General features: G+C 44.3%; 1 protein-coding gene across 1 annotated transcript in view; it reads left to right on the forward strand.

Moving 5' to 3' along the window:
* Window positions 1-11,404, forward strand: part of ABTB2 (ankyrin repeat and BTB domain containing 2) — a 119,134-nt gene extending 107,730 nt beyond the window's left edge. Inside the window, exons 8-17 of the mRNA XM_065840001.2 lie at window positions 1,339-1,435; window positions 2,391-2,526; window positions 4,267-4,493; window positions 5,267-5,445; window positions 6,075-6,180; window positions 6,288-6,390; window positions 6,832-6,922; window positions 8,889-8,957; window positions 9,286-9,399; window positions 11,062-11,404. Coding sequence (XP_065696073.1) covers window positions 1,339-1,435; window positions 2,391-2,526; window positions 4,267-4,493; window positions 5,267-5,445; window positions 6,075-6,180; window positions 6,288-6,390; window positions 6,832-6,922; window positions 8,889-8,957; window positions 9,286-9,399; window positions 11,062-11,259 — 1,320 coding nt within the window. The 3' untranslated portion in view covers window positions 11,260-11,404. The remainder of the gene's footprint in view (window positions 1-1,338; window positions 1,436-2,390; window positions 2,527-4,266; window positions 4,494-5,266; window positions 5,446-6,074; window positions 6,181-6,287; window positions 6,391-6,831; window positions 6,923-8,888; window positions 8,958-9,285; window positions 9,400-11,061) is intronic.
* The last annotated feature ends 8,160 nt before the right edge of the window (window positions 11,405-19,564 follow it).

Here is a 19,564-nt window from a genome sequence, read left to right on the forward strand (position 1 = left end):
AACGCAGGGGCAGCGGAATGGGGTGGAATCCTGGAAATCCCACCTGAATATCAAGATAAATTCAAAACTCATTAGAGCAGACAGTCAATTACTGGTGAATTGAATTTACCTTCTGCTTAAAGCGGGGGGGAAATAAAAGATGTAAGCAAATGGGAGCTGCACAAAGTCACTTCTTGTTTGTGTATGTTTGTGAATAATTACGAACACTAGATTTGGTATTACAGAGGTTGGACAGCCTTAATTTACATGTGAGATAAGAATTGATTCTCTCAGGGGATGTAGTCAAGTATTTATCAGAGCTCCTGTTGGATTGTGTTACCGACAAGCTTTGTTTCTTTCTGTTTGGTTAAAACTTCTAAAGATTACATGAACCTTTTTAATTTGGCAATTATTATTATATAAAAAGGGTAAATGTCATGGTGTATGAAATGACCTTTGTGGGTAAGGTCTACCATGCGATACATGGAATAGCTGGTGTCTCCAGAGAGAAACAAACCAACTAAAAGTCGTATAATAAAAATGTGAATGTCTGTGCCCTGCGTGCCAAGGTCAAAGTTGTCACTAATTGGGGATGGCTGAACACTTCATAATTGTGACAATATTGTAGGGTACAGCACGCAACGGGAGAACGTCCAGAGCCGCACGTCATGCTCAGCGTGACCCAATGTCACCTGTAAAATGTCCCAGTCATCTCATAACCTTCTCCCCATCGTCTGTGAGGGGATAATTCCCTCGCTCAGTGGGTTCCAAGAGGGATGTTTGGCCCCCAGGGTTAATTCCCTGCGGGAACCGTGTTTCCTGCACACGTAGCCTGAAACTAAATGAGAGGGAATTCCTGTGTTAGAGAGCAGCTCTGATTGCGGAGCTCTACAGAGTTGGGAGATTACAATGGCAAAACCATGTACAACAAGGAGATTAAAAACAAGAAAGAAAAGGAGAAAGGGAGGTGGTGTTGTCCAAGCTGCCAGCTGAGCACCTTTCCAGCACAAACTCACCATTGAAAGCACAGAATCATAGAATGGAAGGCACCTCAAAAGCTCATCCAGTGCAATCCCCCCACCAGCGCAGGAACACCCAGGTGAGGCTAAAAAAGCACAGCTAATGCAAAATAAGAAAGCTCTAAATTACCATTGATGTGGATGCTTCAGCCCTCGGCTGAGCGAGGAAACGCACGGGAAATTTGCCTTGTGATGGATATTTTGCTGTACCCTTTGAGATGGTCTCTGCGCGTGTGCACTCTCTGCTGCGAATCCGCTGCTCTTCCTTCCCAGCCTCTTCTGTTTGCTCTTTCTGAGTCGCTCTTTGCTCACCTCCTCGTCTTCCCCGTGTGTCCCGCAGCTGCTCCTGGACGCCGGCGCCCACGTCGAGGGCTCCGCTGTCAATAGCGGAGAGGACAACTACGCCGAGACCCCTCTGCAACTGGCGTCGGCAGCGGGTAAGCTGGGGCAGCCCCCCACATTAACCACAACCAACACACAGCCGGCTCTGTAAAACACGCTTTTGAGCTATCACCTATATAATGGGCAAAGCGCAATGAGCTGGCTGCTAAAAAAAATCAGCTTTTTTGTTCATTTCTAAGCCACTAGAAGGCTTGGCGGTGACTAAGAGGCGGCGTCACGTTGCAAGAGCTCGGTGGGCGCTAAATGAGCTTTTGGAAGTCGTACCAACGCTGACCTCCTGCCGTAGTAAAGCTACAACGCCTTTGCACAGGGCACTGTCGAGAAATATAAACCAGCTACTGTCTCGTCCGGGCATGTCTTGGATCTAAATAACTTCCAGATGTAAAAATTAACAAGTTTAAATTCAGCCTGGGGAGAAATAACTTGCTATAGAAAGAAATTAGTTGTATTAATTTATTAAATACAAGTCAAATTCTGCGTTTCTTCTACCGAACTGTCACGAGTTGAGCATTCCGTGAACAAGTCTGTGCTGGCCTACAAGTACCTGTTGTTTTTCAATACTTCTACTTCAAACTGGTTTTATTTCTTTTTCCTTTGTTTCTTTCTGCTTCGTTTTTGAGCATTTTTGAGACAAGCCTGTGGCTTGTTCTGCTCCAGGCTCTATTGAAGGGATAACAAACCGGGCTCCTCCGGATGGACACTCGTGCTTCATCTCTTGCCATTGCTTGATACCACATCTAATTAAAGAAAACAGGCCTGGCCGAGCGTGCACCAATATACTCGCCCAGTTAAACTGGTTTCTGCTGGCATGTATTAAAAGCACCAGGCCAGTTTAATTCTCATTTTAATTCTCCAAGGTGTTACGAAGCCTAACGGAGATTTGCAGGATGCTCTGAAAGCCTTAACAGTGTAAGAAGTTACTGGTGGCTGTGCTATGTTTGCAAGGAGTTAACGGGGAATCATGGTTGTGTTTCTGTCTGGTTTTCCTAGGGAACTACGAGCTGGTGAGCTTGCTGCTGAGCAGGGGCGCGGATCCACTCCTGAGCATGTTGGAAGTCAACGGCGTCTCCTCGTCGCTGCATGAAGACATGAACTGCTTCAGCCATTCAGCTGCACACGGGCACAGGTAAAACCCCCTTTGTCTTCAGAATGTTGTTTGTTTTCACCTAAGGCTATCACTGCATGACTTTATATATATACATATATATGTCTTATACCCAAATTTCTGGGTGTGCAGTTCAGAAGATGCTAAGACTCTCCCGAGAGCAGCTGTTTTTTAGTACCGCACGCTTTCTCAGGCTATTCTTATTTGGATGTAGGTAAAACCTTTTGAGAGTTTTAGGGGACAGAACAATTCTTTAAACTGGTAATTGCTCCTTGTTACACCACTTTGTAAAATAAGCAATGCAAGGCTTGCATTATTCAGCAACTATGCCAAGTTGGATGTAGGTGAAACCTTTTGAGAGTTTTGGGGGATAGAATGATTCTTTAAACCAGTAATTGCTCTTTGTTACACCACTTTGTACAATAAGTGATGCAAGGCTTGCATTATGCAGCAACTATGATTAAAAAGGATTACATTTTAGTCAAAAGCACAAAAGAAAACAGGACTATCATTGCTTTTTCTTATTCTCCCACTTCCTGGTCTGGCTCTGCAGCACTAAGAGCGAGTAGGAGCTGGTTCTAGACCACATGTGAGCAGACTAAGTTCCACCTAGGGGCAGGGTATAGGTGATGGTTGATGTTCTGAGACAATCTAATCACGTTAAGGTGGCAAAAATAATCTGCGGCAGAATTTGCTTGAGTGCATCTCTGGTTTTTGGGTGGTCGATCGAGAGATCAGTCATTAAGATGATGAAAAGGCAAACTGGGCTTTCCAACCCTGTTTGCAGGGTAGTTATTTACAACTCAGACATTACTTACAAAATCATCCAGAAATCCTTCTGTTCCCAGAAAAAAATGTTAGTGTAATGAACCAATTAATTAAACCAGCCCTAAAATCGCCCATGTAGATGGGCTGAGGGATCCCCAGGGTCTCAGCACGTCAACCAGTCCATGGAGGAGCACGTTAAGCAGCATCTCCCAATTCTGTTCCCCCCCCAACAATGTTCTGCAACACCTACCCAGGCAAACTCTGAAATTCAAGGCTTATTCTCCAACTGAGTAGTGCAGGGTGATCCTAAAGCACAAAATTAACTATATTTCGGGTGCAAAGAGAGCACCAGCTAGTGGCAACTCAGCATCAGCGCTCGGTGCTGGGGTGGATTTGTTGGGATGGGGATGTCCGAATGCTGCAGATGGCTCCAGCTGGACAATGGGGATGAAAACTTTGTAAGCTGGCTGGACACAAACAAGAAAACCTCGTTCTTGCAACCGCTGCGTGAAATTCCAAACAAACAAAGTTCTCCCTGGATTTAGTGATACAGAACTATCTTTTCTTTAATGGTTTCTATTTAGTGATAGAGGAAGCGAGTCTGACTAAAGCAAGGTAAGAGTGTTTGAAGATGGGCACTTGGGGAAGCAGCAAAGGTTCTAACAGACGCTCTCTGTTAAAACCAGTCTTATTTCAGAGCTTAAGATGCTTCCGTGCCACAGTACAGACTGCAAAAAGTCCTGTTAGCCCCAACACTCTGCAATATGCCCTGCTACCACTAAAGTACAGGAAAATATTAAATTCTTTTAATATTGCTTACCAATTTACAGCATGTGGGACAAGGAAGGACGAGTGTTTTCAGTGCTGCTCCATCTCCGCCAGCTGCCTCTCTTTGGGAAGGAGATTACTATTTATTAAGGCAGATCACCGCAGTCCTGTTTGAGCAATTGATATTTGGTTTATTAATAAGCGATCTCTCTTCTCCGTCCCCAGGAACGTTCTGCGCAAGCTCCTGACGCAGCCGCAGCAGCTGAAGGGAGATGTCCTGTCCCTGGAGGAGATTTTGGCCGAGGGGGTGGAGAGCGACACCTCCAGCCAGGGCAGCTCCAGCGAGGGCCAAGTCCGGCTTTGTAAAACGCGAATGAAGGCTTTGCAGGAGGCCATGTACTACAGCGCTGAGCACGGCTACGTGGACATCACCATGGAGCTCAGGGCGCTCGGTAAGACGTTTATTTCAAGCATTGTGTGTATTTAAGGTGCAAAAAGCTTTTTCTCTGTGCCCCTTTCACTTGGGGAGAAATCTGGGAACCCCCACTGCAAAGCTATCCCAAGCTTCTGGGAGCCAGCTGTCTCATTGAAGTTAAAACGTGTTTAAGGCTCTTCACAAGTGTTTTTTCAAACTCCCACTGATCTGGGATGCCCATTACTTTGGGCTGGATTCTCTTTTCCCAAGTATTAAAAGCAAGGACCATGTCTCTTCAGCAGATGCTCTGACACCCAAAATTCAGTGTTAAAGAGGCTGGTCTCAAAACCAAAGATAACAGCAGAGATTTAATGGTTTAATCTGAAAGAACAGATTTGATCTAAAGGTAGCAAAGAGGAGCTTTGAAGCTTTCGATGTGTAGTCTGTTACAGGCAACCAGAAGAAAACACCTCACACCCTGTTAGTGTAGGGTCAGGGATACTTACAGCTTCAGATCAAATTTATTTTGTAGTTGTGACTACCCATGAAGCTAAAAACACAACAGGGAGCCCCTGGTCCTTACCGATCAGCAGGAAGTTCCACCTTACAGTCCTGGTACCTCTGCTGTTGTAGATAAGTCATTAATCTGTCAATGGCCTGGTTCAGTTGTCTTTAGCATCAAGACAGAAATGTATGCGCTGTGATGGTGAATGTAAAGCTCTTTGTTGCCACTAACAGCAGCAGAACTGTCTACTCACAGGTGCTTCAGCAAATTGTCATCTTTCACTCTCCTTTTTGCTGTGGCCGCAGGAGTCCCGTGGAAGCTCCACGTGTGGATCGAGTCACTCCGGACAACCTTCTACCAGTCCCGTTACTCGGTCGTCCAGTCCCTCTTACGGGAATTCGTCACCATTAAGGAAGAGGACTACAACGAAGAACTGGTTAACGAAGGGTTGCAGCTCATGTTTGATATCCTCAAAACCAGCAAGGTAATTAGTACTTTTTGTAATAGTATCAAAATCAAGTGTTTGGGTTTTTTTGCTGTTGTACAAATTGGCGCACAACAAGAACAAATGAATTCCCGTGCTAAGTCCCTAATGAGTTATGGTATGAAAATGGCCCTGGTAGCATTTCTTTAAATTGATATGCAGCCCTCACAGTATAGAGCTTCATTTCAATATCAGTGAGCGTCATTTTGGTGAAGTCCAGGTCAGCAACTGGCTTTGAAACCACGTGAATGCAAGAGGAAGAGTTGCCAGCACGGTACTGGGCATTGTAACTGTACTTTACATTAAAAGCAAGAGATACAACTTGGCTAACTAAAAAAAACTCCAAACAAGGACGCAGAACTTGATATCTGACAATAAATTGGTGTCGTGAATCCGATCTTGCTGAGAAGGTGCTTGTGGGCTCCCATTACAGAGCAGTGGAGGATGCTGCTGGACCCCTGTAGCTCAGAACCAGCACATCCTTGTTCAGTTCCCGCGCTTGTCCTCTCTTGGGAAGTTATTCTTGTAGAGCACAGTCGCTATAATCCTCGAGTGAACTGTCACTGCCCCTCTGAAACCTGCTCAACGCAAAGCGCCCATTGCTGATACCTGTTCCGTCCTTCTCGCAGAACGATTCCATCAATCAACAGCTCGCCTCCATCTTCACCCACTGCTACGGCAGCAGCCCCATCCCCAGCATTCCCGAGATCCGAAAGACGCTGCCGGCTCGGCTGGGTAAGACACCTCAACATTGATGTTCTTGGCTTTCTTTTTTAAAGCATCATCAGTTTCAAAAAAATATTCACCCTCTTTGTTTGCTTTCTTTTTCCTTACCCCAACAGATCCTCACTTTCTAAACAATAAAGAAATGTCTGATGTAACTTTCTTAGTAGAAGGAAAGCTGTTCTATGCACACAAAGTCCTGCTGGTTACTGCGTCTAACAGGTGAGTGGCTTCCTACCTGCAAAGGATACGACTACAGACCATAACTCAGGGCTGCAGGACCAAGCCGCATCTTCTTTGCTTGTGTTAATAGCAAGAGTTTAAAGAGGAGTTTTTCCTTCTATGTGTTAGAGACTCCCAGAGCTGTATGAACATAAATAACCAGTAATTATCCCTAAAAACCTGCGCAGTTACTCGTTTCTTTTCCCGTTACTGGCACAATAACCACGTTTTGCAGCTATTACAAGGTGCAATTGGATCAAACCAAAGCAATTTCCAGCTAAGTTGTCCCTGAAGTTCTAAGTTAATTGTCATTAAATGGAAAGAAATGTTTCCATTTTCAACTGGCAAACAGGATCTTCATTTCCCCTTGCTTAGGGTGTTTGTCAATAGGTGACGGGTATGTGAAGCACTAATACACAAATCTGTTAAAACCGTTCTCAGGTTTAAGACGCTGATGACCAATAAAACAGAACACGACAGCCATGGCAGCAAGACGGTTGAAATCAGCGATATGAAATACAATATTTTCAAGGTATGTAGCTTTTTCTACCTTTTCTTTACCCTTTCCATCTTCTCCCATACTTAGAAGCCAAAGGGCCAAGGCTTAATATCAGCTCTAAGTTGTTTTGAGCTGGAGTTCATTTCAACACACGTGTATTTCAGGAGTATTCTGTATATCAGCAAGGACCAACCTTCAAATAGGAACCTCCAGCCTATATTCTTATTTCTTACCAGGCAGACGACTCTTCCATTAAGCACGAGAAACTAATCTTCTATTGAAAGTAGCGTTGTGCTTTTAAGACACCATTTTTGTACTATTTACAGCACCATTTACCTGCTGTGCTGAGCAAAAAGTAAACTTATTACAGCAGGTGGACTGCCGGGCTTTGTATTAAATCAGATGATCAGAAATTCCTTCCGAAAAAGGCTCAAAATTGCAAATTGCACTTTGCTTTTATGACATCTCTCTTGAGTGGACCTAAGGGAGGGTCATTTGTGATGGAGAGAGAAAGTCGGTTATTGAACACACATCCCGGGAAGAAAACAAGGCAGTGAAATGGGATAATTCGGTTATTCCAGCCTTTCAGATTTGGAAATCTGGTACGGAACTGGGGAATCTGAAGTGCAGAACTGGTTCTGTAACTGTTTTAATATCATCTCGCGTACAGAGAATGAAGTTGACCATAAGAACAACTTTTTCCTGCTGGAAAGGGCTGGGCAAGTTTTGTGTTGGATGCACAACATCCAAATTTTGAAGCTCAGGCCATGACAGAAGAAAGAAAATGTAACTGAAATGAGCCTCCTTAACAACAGTTTTACAGCAAAACCTTCCTAAAGATAAACGTTTGCTTCACTGGAGCGAGCAACAAGTCAGAAAGCGTAGTGAAATACTTCAGGGGGTTAAACAATTGGATGGTAAATAGGATCAGATGATGGTGTCCGACAGCAATCTCAGTTATGATGCACAGAGAACACTGAGACACACCAGAGATCTACGTCCTGCTCAGGGTTCTGCTGGAAAGCAGCTTCGCTCCCCTGTAGTTCTGTTATACCAAATAAGACCATTTTCAAATTAAAGATTCAAAACTAAAAATTTGAAATTGAAATTTCAAAACTAAAATTTTGAATTTAAAATTTAAAGTTTAAAGGCTAAAATTAACATTTTAAAATTAAAATTAAAAGGATAAGGGTATCATTTTGAAATTAAAATTAAAATTCTAAAATGAAAATTTTTAATTCAAAATTAAAAATTTTGACTTTAACATTTTGACGATAAAAATTTTGATTTTAAAATAAAAAAATTAAATTCTAAATTTGTATTTTAAAGCTAAAATTTTAAAAGTCTAAATTTTTAATTTAAAAATCAAATGTTGAAAATTAAAAATTTTGAATTAAACATTCAAAAATCAAATGTTGGAAATTAAAAATTTTGAATTAAACATTCAAAAGTCAAATGTTGAAAATTAAAAATTTTGAATTAAACATTCAAAAGTCAAATGTTGAAAATTAAAAATTTTGAATTAAACATTTCAAAGTCAAATGTTGAAAATTAAAAATTTTGAATTAAACATTTCAAAGTCAAATGTTGAAAATTAAAAATTTTGAATTAAACATTTCAAAGTCAAATGTTGAAAATTAAAAATCCCCACAGCTGCTTACCCAGCACAACTTCTTCCATCACCAAGCCCCGTCCTTCCCAGGATAAGATGGTTTTTGGGGGCGGTTGCACACACGGATCAAAGAGCAGCCGCCGCTTCTCGCTCGCCCTGCACACAATTTGGCCTTTTCCTTTGGGGCTGGGAGCTGCTGGGAAGTGCGGCGAGGTTCGTGTTGCTCACACATGCGCCGTCACAGCCCAAAATCCTCAACAGGGCCCTTTGCAGAGTCCGAGGGGGAAATAAGTGTTAGAAAGCAGGTTTGCAATGGGGGGTATGGAAAAGGGGAGCTCAGCCATTCCCAGCATCTTGTGACAACAGCTCCACGCTTGCCCGTTTCAGATGCTGATGCAGTATTTATACTACGGAGGAACAGAATCCATGGAAATTCCCACCACCGATATCTTAGAGGTGAGAGCATTTTCTTCTACATCTTGCTAAGGCTACAAGGGCATAAAGAGAGCTTGAAGGGCAAAATCCAGGAGTTAACAGCCAACTTCCAACCCAACAGCATCCTTGACGCTTTGAAACGAGCTTAAAGTTTCAAAACACCCTTGCTTGGAAATAAGAACTATCAATTATGTTTTATTATGTCCATGGGATGCTGGGGGGAGGTGGCACGAGTAACCTGGTGAAAATAAAGCTTGCAGCTAAAGGCTACGCACAGCTATTTGGGTTCTTTTGAGGGGGGGGGAAAGGCCTTTCATGATCTCAAATAAGGTGTCTCTTGTCCCCAAAGCTGTTGTCGGCCGCCAGCCTGTTCCAACTGGACGGCCTCCAGCGCCACTGTGAAATCCTCTGCGCCCAGACCATCAGCTTGGAGAACTCTGTTCACATCTATAAATACGCGAAGGTACGGATGCCAAACTGCCTCCTTTCACAACCCCAAGGACCCGGAACGCGCCGTCTCGTTCTGGTAACTCAATACAACAGGCGCAGGGCGGCACCCGCTGCGCTGGCAACTCAACCGCAACCAGTGCGATGCTGTAGTTCCAGTCTGAGCCCTACACAGCCCCAGGATGTTTTCTTGTCTAAAGCAATAATGAGGTGGAAGCGAGATCCCCGCAGAACAGGCTGATAGAGCAACATCACCCAGCAAAGCCTCGGAGATGCAAATCCTCAAAGCAGCGGGGGCAATCCAGCTAAATAGCACAGCAGCTAAGGAGTAAACCCTTTCCCAGCACCCCTACTGCTAAAATATATCCTGCACAGCTCCAGAACTGGCACAAACTCTGCTGTGTGGCATAGATATTCACCTCTACAGCAAATAATTCATGTTACTAATAGAATAATATAGAAATACTCTGCCATTCCTGGAAGTTTGCAGGGTCAAATCCCTTAGAAAGGCCACACGAAGGGCTGATAACGATGCACTTGTAGTGTCACACTGATCTTTTTCCATTCCTGACTCCACCACTTCTTCCAGGCTTGTTTCTTTAAGGACCTAAAACTTAACAGTATGCAGTGGTAGAGAGGGAGAAGGGAACATTCCCCACTGGCCTTTTCAGTACTTCTCCTTAAATCACTGCACAAAGTTCCCAGAAATGGGGGCACGCAGTCCTTCACACCTCCAGGTTCATTTTCTCCTCTTCCTGAGCTTCCCCCACCCATTCTGAAACCAAAGGAACCAGGTCACAGCCAGAAATCCACCTGGCGTGGTTTAGAAGTATTTTCCCCCCATTCAGCTCCTTTTCGTCCTACAAACCCCATTGCCACCAGCAGCACGTGCCACCTGGCACCGCGGTATTTTGCCTTGCAGGACAAAAAGTCCCTTTTTGCACAGTTGAATAGGTATCTTGGCCATGTTATCAACCAGCTGCTCTCTCCTGCCCGAGGAGGAGATTGGAGCACGGGCCAGCAGCAGGAAATCAGGGGAAATAATTTAAAAGAAAAACTCAAATGCGTCAAAAAGTCCTCAGGGACTTGAACACAAGAGCTATGCGGAGAGGCTGAGGGAGCTGGGCTTGTTCAGTCTGGAGCAGAGGAGGCTTAGAGGTGAGCTCAGCACTCTCTAGAACGACCTGAAGGGCAGTTCTAGCCAGGGGGGATTGGGCTCTTCTCCCAGGCAGTCAGCAATAGGACAAGGGGGCAGGGGCTTCAACTCTGCCAGGGGAAATTGAGGCTGGAGATGAGAAAGCAATTCTGTGCAGAGAGAGTGGTCAGCATTGGAATGGCTGCCCAGGGAGGTGCTGGACTCACCGGCCATGGAGGTTTTTAAACTGAGATTGGACATGGCACTTGGTGCCATGATCTGGTCAATGGACTGGAGTTGGACCAAGGGTTGGACTCGATGATCTCTGAGGGCTTTTCCAACACAGTCGATCCTGTGAAAAAAGCACCAGAAGAAATTATCAGCCATCACTGGTCCTACCTTCAGTGCTTTGCCACCGTTACTACCGTCCTTTTTCTGGCTTAGAAAACATTAAAGGGAAAAGGCTAAGAGAAGAGGCTCAGCGTGTCCTTTAGTTCCGTGAGATCGAGCAAAGGCTTAATTTGATGTTCCTCTCTCCCGCAGATTCACAACGCTCCCGAACTGGCCTCTTTTTGCGAAGGCTTCTTCCTCAAGCACATGAGCTCTCTGCTGGAGCAGGACTCATTCAGACAGCTCATCTCCAGCAGGACCAGCAAAGTGCAGGGCCTGGACCCGCTGCGGGACTTGCAGACGGCGCTGGCCGGCCGCCTGCACTCCGTGTACGTCACCTCCCGCGTGTGACGGGGACGCGGCGCCCACGGGAGCTCGAACCGCACGGGGACGCGTGGTCAGGAAAAGGCGCCGCTTTCCCGTTCGCCTTCTGGATCATCGAGGCCAAGGGCGCCTCGTTCCACCGGCTTGGGGGCAGATGGCTTGTCTGTGCCGCTACTGTCACAGAAACACTGTCACACGAGAACTGAGGACGTGGGGAAGCCGAAGGGAAGATCGACGCTGCCATTAAACCCAGCACAGCGCAGGGCTGGAGAGAAGCGAGGCGACTTACCCAGCCCCAACGCCTCGCGTAGTTGCGTCTGTCTCCACGCAATGGGTGTTTTACCTGTAAAAAGGCTGCACGGGAGGAGATTTCTAATCCTCTCTGAACACACAGGCTGGTGCACACACTACTTCACTATAAACACCAGTGTCTATACGTTGAAAGAGACTCCGACATACATTTTCCCCCCCCAAACTGTTTGCACCTTGAGAGAGAGAGATTTTGTAGATGTTCAAAGCTGAGTAGAAACTAATACTAACTCTGAAATTACTCTTTAAGCCTAATATGAAGAACTGAGTTGGGAGGGGGAAATTGGGGGTGTTTTCTTTTGCATTTTTTAAATACGGTTTCACTGTGCTGGTTGTTAATCTGGATTCATCTTTGAGAAGGAAAAAATAGACTGTCTGCCCTTTCATTACCAAGGTTTGATAGTCTCAATCACTTCCACCTTAAAAACCTGTTTCTGAATGTTACCTGTGAGACCTGACACCATAAAAGATGCTTTCTAAAAGCCTCAGGTGTAGCAGGAGCTACCACCATGTTAAAAAAACTGTCCAAAAGCATAAATAATAGCAATAAAAGTCTCCCTAAGACCCTGAAGAACGTAGAGCTTGGTGGTTTGTTCCCTCTCTGGAGGAAGTTGGGATCAGAAGCTTTGACTTCTGGTCTTGGTTTCCACAGCCTCATCCATGGAGTGACGTTGTTTTCCATGGAATTCTGTTGTTTTCCATGGAATGATGTTGTTTTCCACAGACCTGCTACCTCAGTGGGGTAGGCTGCGGTCTAACACTTAGGCGGCAGCACTTACTTAAACCTTTAAGATCCCTCAACTCAAAATACCCAAGATCCACATCAGCCAGATGTGCAGACAGATGTTTCTGGTCCACAAGGCCTCACTGTAGTCCTTTAGACTTAACGCTAAAAAGAGACAGTTCCATCTACAGTTTAGTTTCGGGGAGCGATGTTTTTGCGTGTGGGTTTGGTTTTTAATTTTAAATAAGCCCAGCCTTAGGAAGGCAGTTGTGTGAAACCACAGACCTCACTCTTACCAATGGCTTTAAGACAGAGCTTCAGATAACCCCACAGACCTTTGTTAGCAACACCTAAAACGTTTGCCAAGCTGCTTTCACTGGCCATAGGTGGGTGAAGGAGAAGCAGCAAACTGCTGCTCCTTAGAAATTCAACTATTAATGGCGTAACTAAAGGAGGAGGCTCAGCCCAAGCTCCTGAGCACAACAGACATGGTTTATGTAGATTAAGGGAAGAAAACACTCCAGCATCTCCCAACAAACCCAGCAAAGTCTGACATTGCCTCATTCCTAAAGGATTTACACCAGAAACAAACTGCGGGCAGGGATGAAAACGCTCCGTGCAGGCTCAGGAATCAACAGACACGTTGGTCCTGGCACGCTCCAGTTTATCATCCTTTAGGTCTGCAGCCACTTCTGAACATCGCCAGCTTCAATAACCCTATTTATTATCAGAAAGCCATGCAGGGGGTTCAACATTCGCATCGGCCCAGCCTGAAAAATACCGCAAAAGGCTTTATCTTGGAAAGTATTTTCAAGTAGCTGCTCCGGCTACCTGTACAAATATGTAGGTCCTCTTTTTGTTGCTGTAATATTACGATGCTTTGTTAATTGTACATTAATTGTTGTCACGTATGTAAATGTACCAGGATTTTATTAACAACAACATTTTAAAATACACAGCTGCTGGGTTTTGCTTGGTTTTGTTTTTCTGCCCTTCTAACAATGAGAAAACAACATATTGAACAGCACTTCTGTGGAGAGAAAAGGCAGCTGCAGTTTCAGCATCTTCAATTTGTTTTGGCATATATACCTATATCTACACACACACATATATATATATATATCTCTTTCTATCTGTCTACACACACCTATATATATATATATATATCTATCTCTCTCTCTCTCTCTCTCTCTACACACACCTATATATATATCTCTCTCTCTACCTATCTACACACACCTATATATATATCTCTCTCTCTCTCTCTACCTATCTACACACACCTATATATATATATATATATATCGCTCTCTATCTCTCTACCTATCTACACACACCTATATATATATATATATATATATATATCGCGCTCTCTCTCTCTACCTATCTACACACACCTATATATATATATATATATATCGCGCTCTCTCTCTCTCTCTATCTGGCTACACACACCTATATATATCGCGCTCTCTCTCTCTCTCTATCTGGCTACACACACCTATATATATCGCGCTCTCTCTCTCTCTCTATCTGGCTACACACACCTATATATATCGCGCTCTCTCTCTATCTGGCTACACACACCTATATATCTCTCTCTCTCTCTATCATCTGGCTACACATACCTATATATCTCTCTCTCTCTCTCTGGCTACACACACCTATATCTGTCTCTCTCTCTCTCTCTCTCTATCTGGCTACACACACCTATATATATCTCTCTCTCTCTCTCTATCTGGCTACACACACCTATATCTCTCTCTCTCTCTCTCTCTCTCTATCTGGCTACACACACCTATATCTCTCTCTCTCTCTATCATCTGGCTACACACACCTATATCTCTCTCTCTATCTGGCTACACACACCTATATATATCTCTTTCTCTCTCTCTATCATCTGGCTACACACACCTATATCTCTCTCTCTCTCTCCCCCTCTCTCTCTCTATCTGGCTACACACACCTATCTCTCTCTCTCTCTCTCTCTCTCTCTCTATCTGGCTACACACACCTATATATATCTCTCTCTCTCTCTCTCTCTATCTGGCTACACACACCTATATATATCTCTCTCTCTCTCTCTCTCTCTCATCTGGCTACTATCTCTCTCTCTCTCTCTCTCTCTCTCTATCTGGCTACACACACCTATATATCTCTCTCTCTCTCTCTCTCTCTATCTGGCTACACACACCTATATATATATCTCTCTCTCTCTCTCTCTATCTCTCTATCTGGCTACACACACCTATATATATCTCTCTCTCTCTCTCTCTCTCTCTCTATCTGGCTACACACACCTATATATATCTCTCTCTCTCTCTCTCTCTATCTGGCTACACACACCTATATCTCTCTCTCTCTATCATCTGGCTACACACACCTATATCTCTCTCTCTCTCTCTCTATCATCTGGCTACACACACCTATATCTATCTCTCTCTCTCTCTATCATCTGGCTACACACACCTATATCTCTCTCTCTCTCTCTCTCTCTCATCTGGCTACACACACCTATCTCTCTCTCTCTCTCTCTCTCTATCTGGCTACACACACCTATATATATCTCTCTCTCTCTCTCTCTATCATCTGGCTACACACACCTATATCTCTCTCTCTCTCTCTCTATAATCTGGCTACACACACCTATCTCTCTCTCTCTCTCTCTCTATAATCTGGCTACACACACCTATCTCTCTCTCTCTCTCTCTCTCTCTCTCTCTCTCTCTATCTGGCTACACACACCTATATATATATATATCTCTAGCTATCTACACACACCTATATATATATACATCTCTAGCTATCTACACACACCTATATATATATACATCTCTAGCTATCTACACACACCTATATATATATACATCTCTAGCTATCTACACACACCTATATATATATATATATACACATCTCTAGCTATCTACACACACCTATATATATATATGTATATCTCTCTAGCTATCTACACACACCTATATATATATATGTATATCTCTCTAGCTATCTACACACACCTATATATATATATATATCTCTCTAGCTATCTACACACACCTATATATATATATATATATCTCTCTAGCTATCTACACACACCTATATATATATATATACATATATATCTCTAGCTATCTACACACACCTATATATATATATATATATCTCTAGCTATCTACACACACCTATATATATATATATATCCACACACATCTATATATCTATCTATACACACCTCTATATATATATACACACACCTCTATATATATATATATATATATATATATATATATACATATACACACACACCTATATTTTATCCTTTAAAGCAAGGGATGAAAAGGCATCAATTTCCCCTTCCTAGGCTCAAACATTATTGAAGTAACAAGTTTAACTTGCATTTTCCCTTGCTGAAGTTTACCTGCTTTCCATCGAAAAGCGGCAGACAGTAGCGTCTAAGACAGACTTAAAATCCTGTTCTATAACAAATTACCCTCACAAGCATTTCTTAGCATTTGATTTAAGTGATCCGAGTGAAATCGGATGGGAACGATCCATGTGAGGTGCTTTTTCTTGCATTGTGCCATTCCAGCAGCCCTCTTGGAAAGCCACCAATACAAACACCAACCTGCCCTCGAGAATCACGGAGTACAAACAGCCAAGGTTCCCTTTTATCCTACCGAGTAGATCAAACAGAACTTCCTAGTTGCACATCACCTCTGTTTTATACAGCGCTGCCCCTTGGAGCCCTAGAAAGTAACACAGCGGAGTCTGCACAGCTTTGCTGGCCACGACTCTATCAATTCATGGAGCAGAGGAGATGAACAGAGCTCACACATCTTCCTGAACACACGGGGTGACTTTCAGGCTAAAATAAAAGCTTTTTTGCTTTAAAATGAGCCTTAGCACAGCAGGTGAGCGCTGGCTGATGCCGCACTGCTACGAACTGGCCCTTTGCCCTCACCAAACGCTGCTTGAGCAACCAGACATCGCCTCCTGCACCTGCTGTAGTGGTGACAGCCAAGGAGACACAGGGGACAAAGAGGAAAGTGGCGATTCCCTTGAGGAATGGGGCAGAAAAGCTGCTCTCACCGCTGCCTGGGGCAGAGAAGATGATTCAAAAGGCAGATTTGAAAGGGCAGGTTTGAGCATAAGGGACCCAATAACCCATAGAATAATTTAATAATGCACTCAGCACTAGTTGCCCAAGCAAAAGAGGCAGAAAAGGAGGTATGATAAGAAACCCCAGCACAGCGGGATTTGCTGAGAGCAGCATGGCCCCAGAGCTGGAGTCATTCCAGTGCCGTCCAGTTTCCTACCGGTAGTAACTAAAGACCGAGCAGGTCAGTTCACAACTGGACGACCGCCCCTGTGCACAAAGCTTCACCTATACTGCTCACTGGATGGGGAATTCACTAGATCAAGGAGACAGGATTCTGCCCAAGACCACATTTAGCTCAGGCAGAAGGTGCTGCAGGTCCCTCACCACCTCTCTCCATCCTCTGCTAATGAGAAGGAAACACACACCATGAAGGTGCATGTAGTTACCAAGAGACAGGCTCATGATTTGGAGAAATAGCCAAAAATTCAGCTGTGGAAGCAATAAAAAAAACCCAAAACACCACAGCAATATCACAATGACCAAATAGAAGAGATTTCATTTCCTCCTGCCCTGTCTGCATCTCGCCCCATCCTGCACACCAACCTTCCCTTCCTTTGATCGCTTCTCGCAGAGCTGGGGGAGGCGAGATGATGCTCAGCTTCACTGGTTTTACCCCTTCCCGGGTACCTCGCAGCTGTCAAAATAGCTCACGGGTCTCGAAGCGAGTGGGGTGATTCCACTGACAACCAGGTCACGTCTCCCCACCACCTGCCAAGAGCTGCGGGGGCTCCACGGGGCTTCCCCATCTTCCTCTAATTAGCCACACTCTCCATCACTTGGGTACCGGACAGGAGGAGAGAGTGAACCTGCAGCAATGTGACAGCCAAGAAACGCGGAAGAAAAGGCCATAAACTGACCTTGTAGGCTTAAAACGGCGCCCGAGACACAAACGCCATTGGGTTGTGCAAAGATGCATCCCCGGAGTGCGACAGGAGGAGCAGGGAGCGCGTGCTCCCTCCAGCATCCCCATCCGCAGGGAATCGGGTACAGAAAAACCAGCTCCAGGCAGCGCGAAACAGGCTCAAAAGCAACCAAATGCTAAAATTCAAAGGTAGGGAACTCGCGCCCTTCTCAGCTCCTGTGTCGCGCGGTGTTTTCAGCACCATTCTGGCCGCAGAAAGACGCGATCGTGCTTTGTTGCTGGGCTGCATTCAGCCAGCCCTGACTTTAAGCTGGGATTTGTACCCAGCTTGACTGATGCAAAGCACAGAGGAAAATGGAGTTTGATGAGACTTGTTAAAACAATAAAAAGCCACATCTCTCACTTATTTTAGTATCTGAAGGTTGGTTTGTTTGTTTTTTCCACTGTTCATGGAGCAATAAACAGGCAGAGGAACCTAAAAAGCCGCCAGAAATCATAAAATGTACATGGAAAACCTGAAAAAGAACAGTTCGGCTGAATACACTCCTTAAATACAACTCCTGCTCAGCACACACAGCTCAGATCCTCCAAGACTATTATCACAACCACAATCCACCCAGTTCACGGACAACAGAGCAAGGATCACTACAGCCTGTAGGAATCACTGCGAGAATTCAGCTCAATAGTAAAATCCTCATTTGCTTGAAGAACCCAGTTTAATTTTGCCTACTATCTGCCGCCTTGATTCACAGACAATTTATAAATCGACAGTCGAATTCATGCAGTTTCATGGCTATTTAGCATGGCCCTTATAAATAAACAGAAACTTTGACATGTTTTTCATATAAATACGAACTTTTTTTGAACTTCTTGTCCATTTGATCCTCAGCTTAACCCTTAAAAACCACAAACTGAACTCTGAGCCCCAACAGCACGTGGATGTTCTACAATAAAACCTCTCTTAAACACCAGTTTTGAACCTATGAGCAGAACCAGAGTTTAACACCCCTCCTAAGAGGTGCATTATAATTTGCACCACTTCTACCTTTTAAATAAGTTCAGTCAGCATCTTCTCACCACAAGAAACAACATCCAAGGGAAAAAAGCCTTTCTGATACTGTCACCTAGGAGACCCAGAGCAAGCAAAACAACCCCTGGGTGAACAAATGCAGCAACCTGCATAATTAGAGAATGGGAAATAATCACTGCTGCTTTCTTAGTGCGAAGTTTCGAAGAGCCAAATACTCTTTAGAGTTTAAAGCTTTGATTTACAGCCTGATAAACAACTGGAATCTTGCCAAGCAGAGCACATGGACAAATCAACGCTATTCAGTCAGTAACCATTTGATATCAGTTCCTTGCTTGACCACCACTTCAAGCACATCTTTGTTGCCCCTTCCTCAAAAGGATGTGACCATATCAGGAAAATCCATTAAAAAGAAACACCCCAAAAACACCTGTATTAAGCTAAGCAAGACATCAGAAAAACCACAATCCTCCAGATATCCATGGGGAATGTGGGTTTGGTGCTGCAGAGCCCCTGGGTTGCACAACAGGCTCCACTCCATCTGCTGGAACTGCTGGCCAGGGACCACAGTTCTTTGTTTCTCAGGACCAAGTCAAACAATAGGTTGTAGCTCTTCACCCCTCTCCCTGCAGAGCCACCACTTCCCATATTTTTACAAATAACAGCAAAACCAAAGAGAATTCACTCACCTTTTCTCCCGAGGACTTCTTGGGAAGCTGTGAGGAGCCTCAGACTTCTTGCCTGCTCCTTTTGCAAGTTCTTTCGAGCTGTTTCAGGGCAGCCACCACCATAAGGCCACCCCACAGCTGTGTGATAACGAGCCCCTCATCAGGCCTTTAAAAGCTGCAGCTGCCACCAACTCTCATTTTGTGACCTTCTAACCCAAGTTACACACAGGTTGCCCTGTGCAAGGCCCATCCTTAATGTAGATGTTTCATAAACCAGCCTCCTAAAGAAGAAATAGTTTTTTCCCTAGGAAGAAACTGTTTCTTCAAGGATTTGCTGGAAAAAAGGAGTTGTGAGATCTACAAGTAAATGTACTGCAGCTGTAGTAAGTCTGTTTCAAATCTGTAGGGTATAAAGCCAGAACACCAAGACAATGCGGGGGGAACTCAGTTTTGGGACAAAGATATTCCTGTGTCAAAGGTTTTACCTGGTTTTGAAGCCTCTGGAATCTGACAGCCTGCAGTCACAGGAAGTCCCAGCTCCAAACTGGTACGTATTTATTGCCAATAACAGAGCTGGGGA

Source organism: Patagioenas fasciata, chromosome 5 (genome assembly GCF_037038585.1).
Source record: "Patagioenas fasciata isolate bPatFas1 chromosome 5, bPatFas1.hap1, whole genome shotgun sequence".
NCBI lineage: Eukaryota > Metazoa > Chordata > Aves > Columbiformes > Columbidae > Patagioenas > Patagioenas fasciata.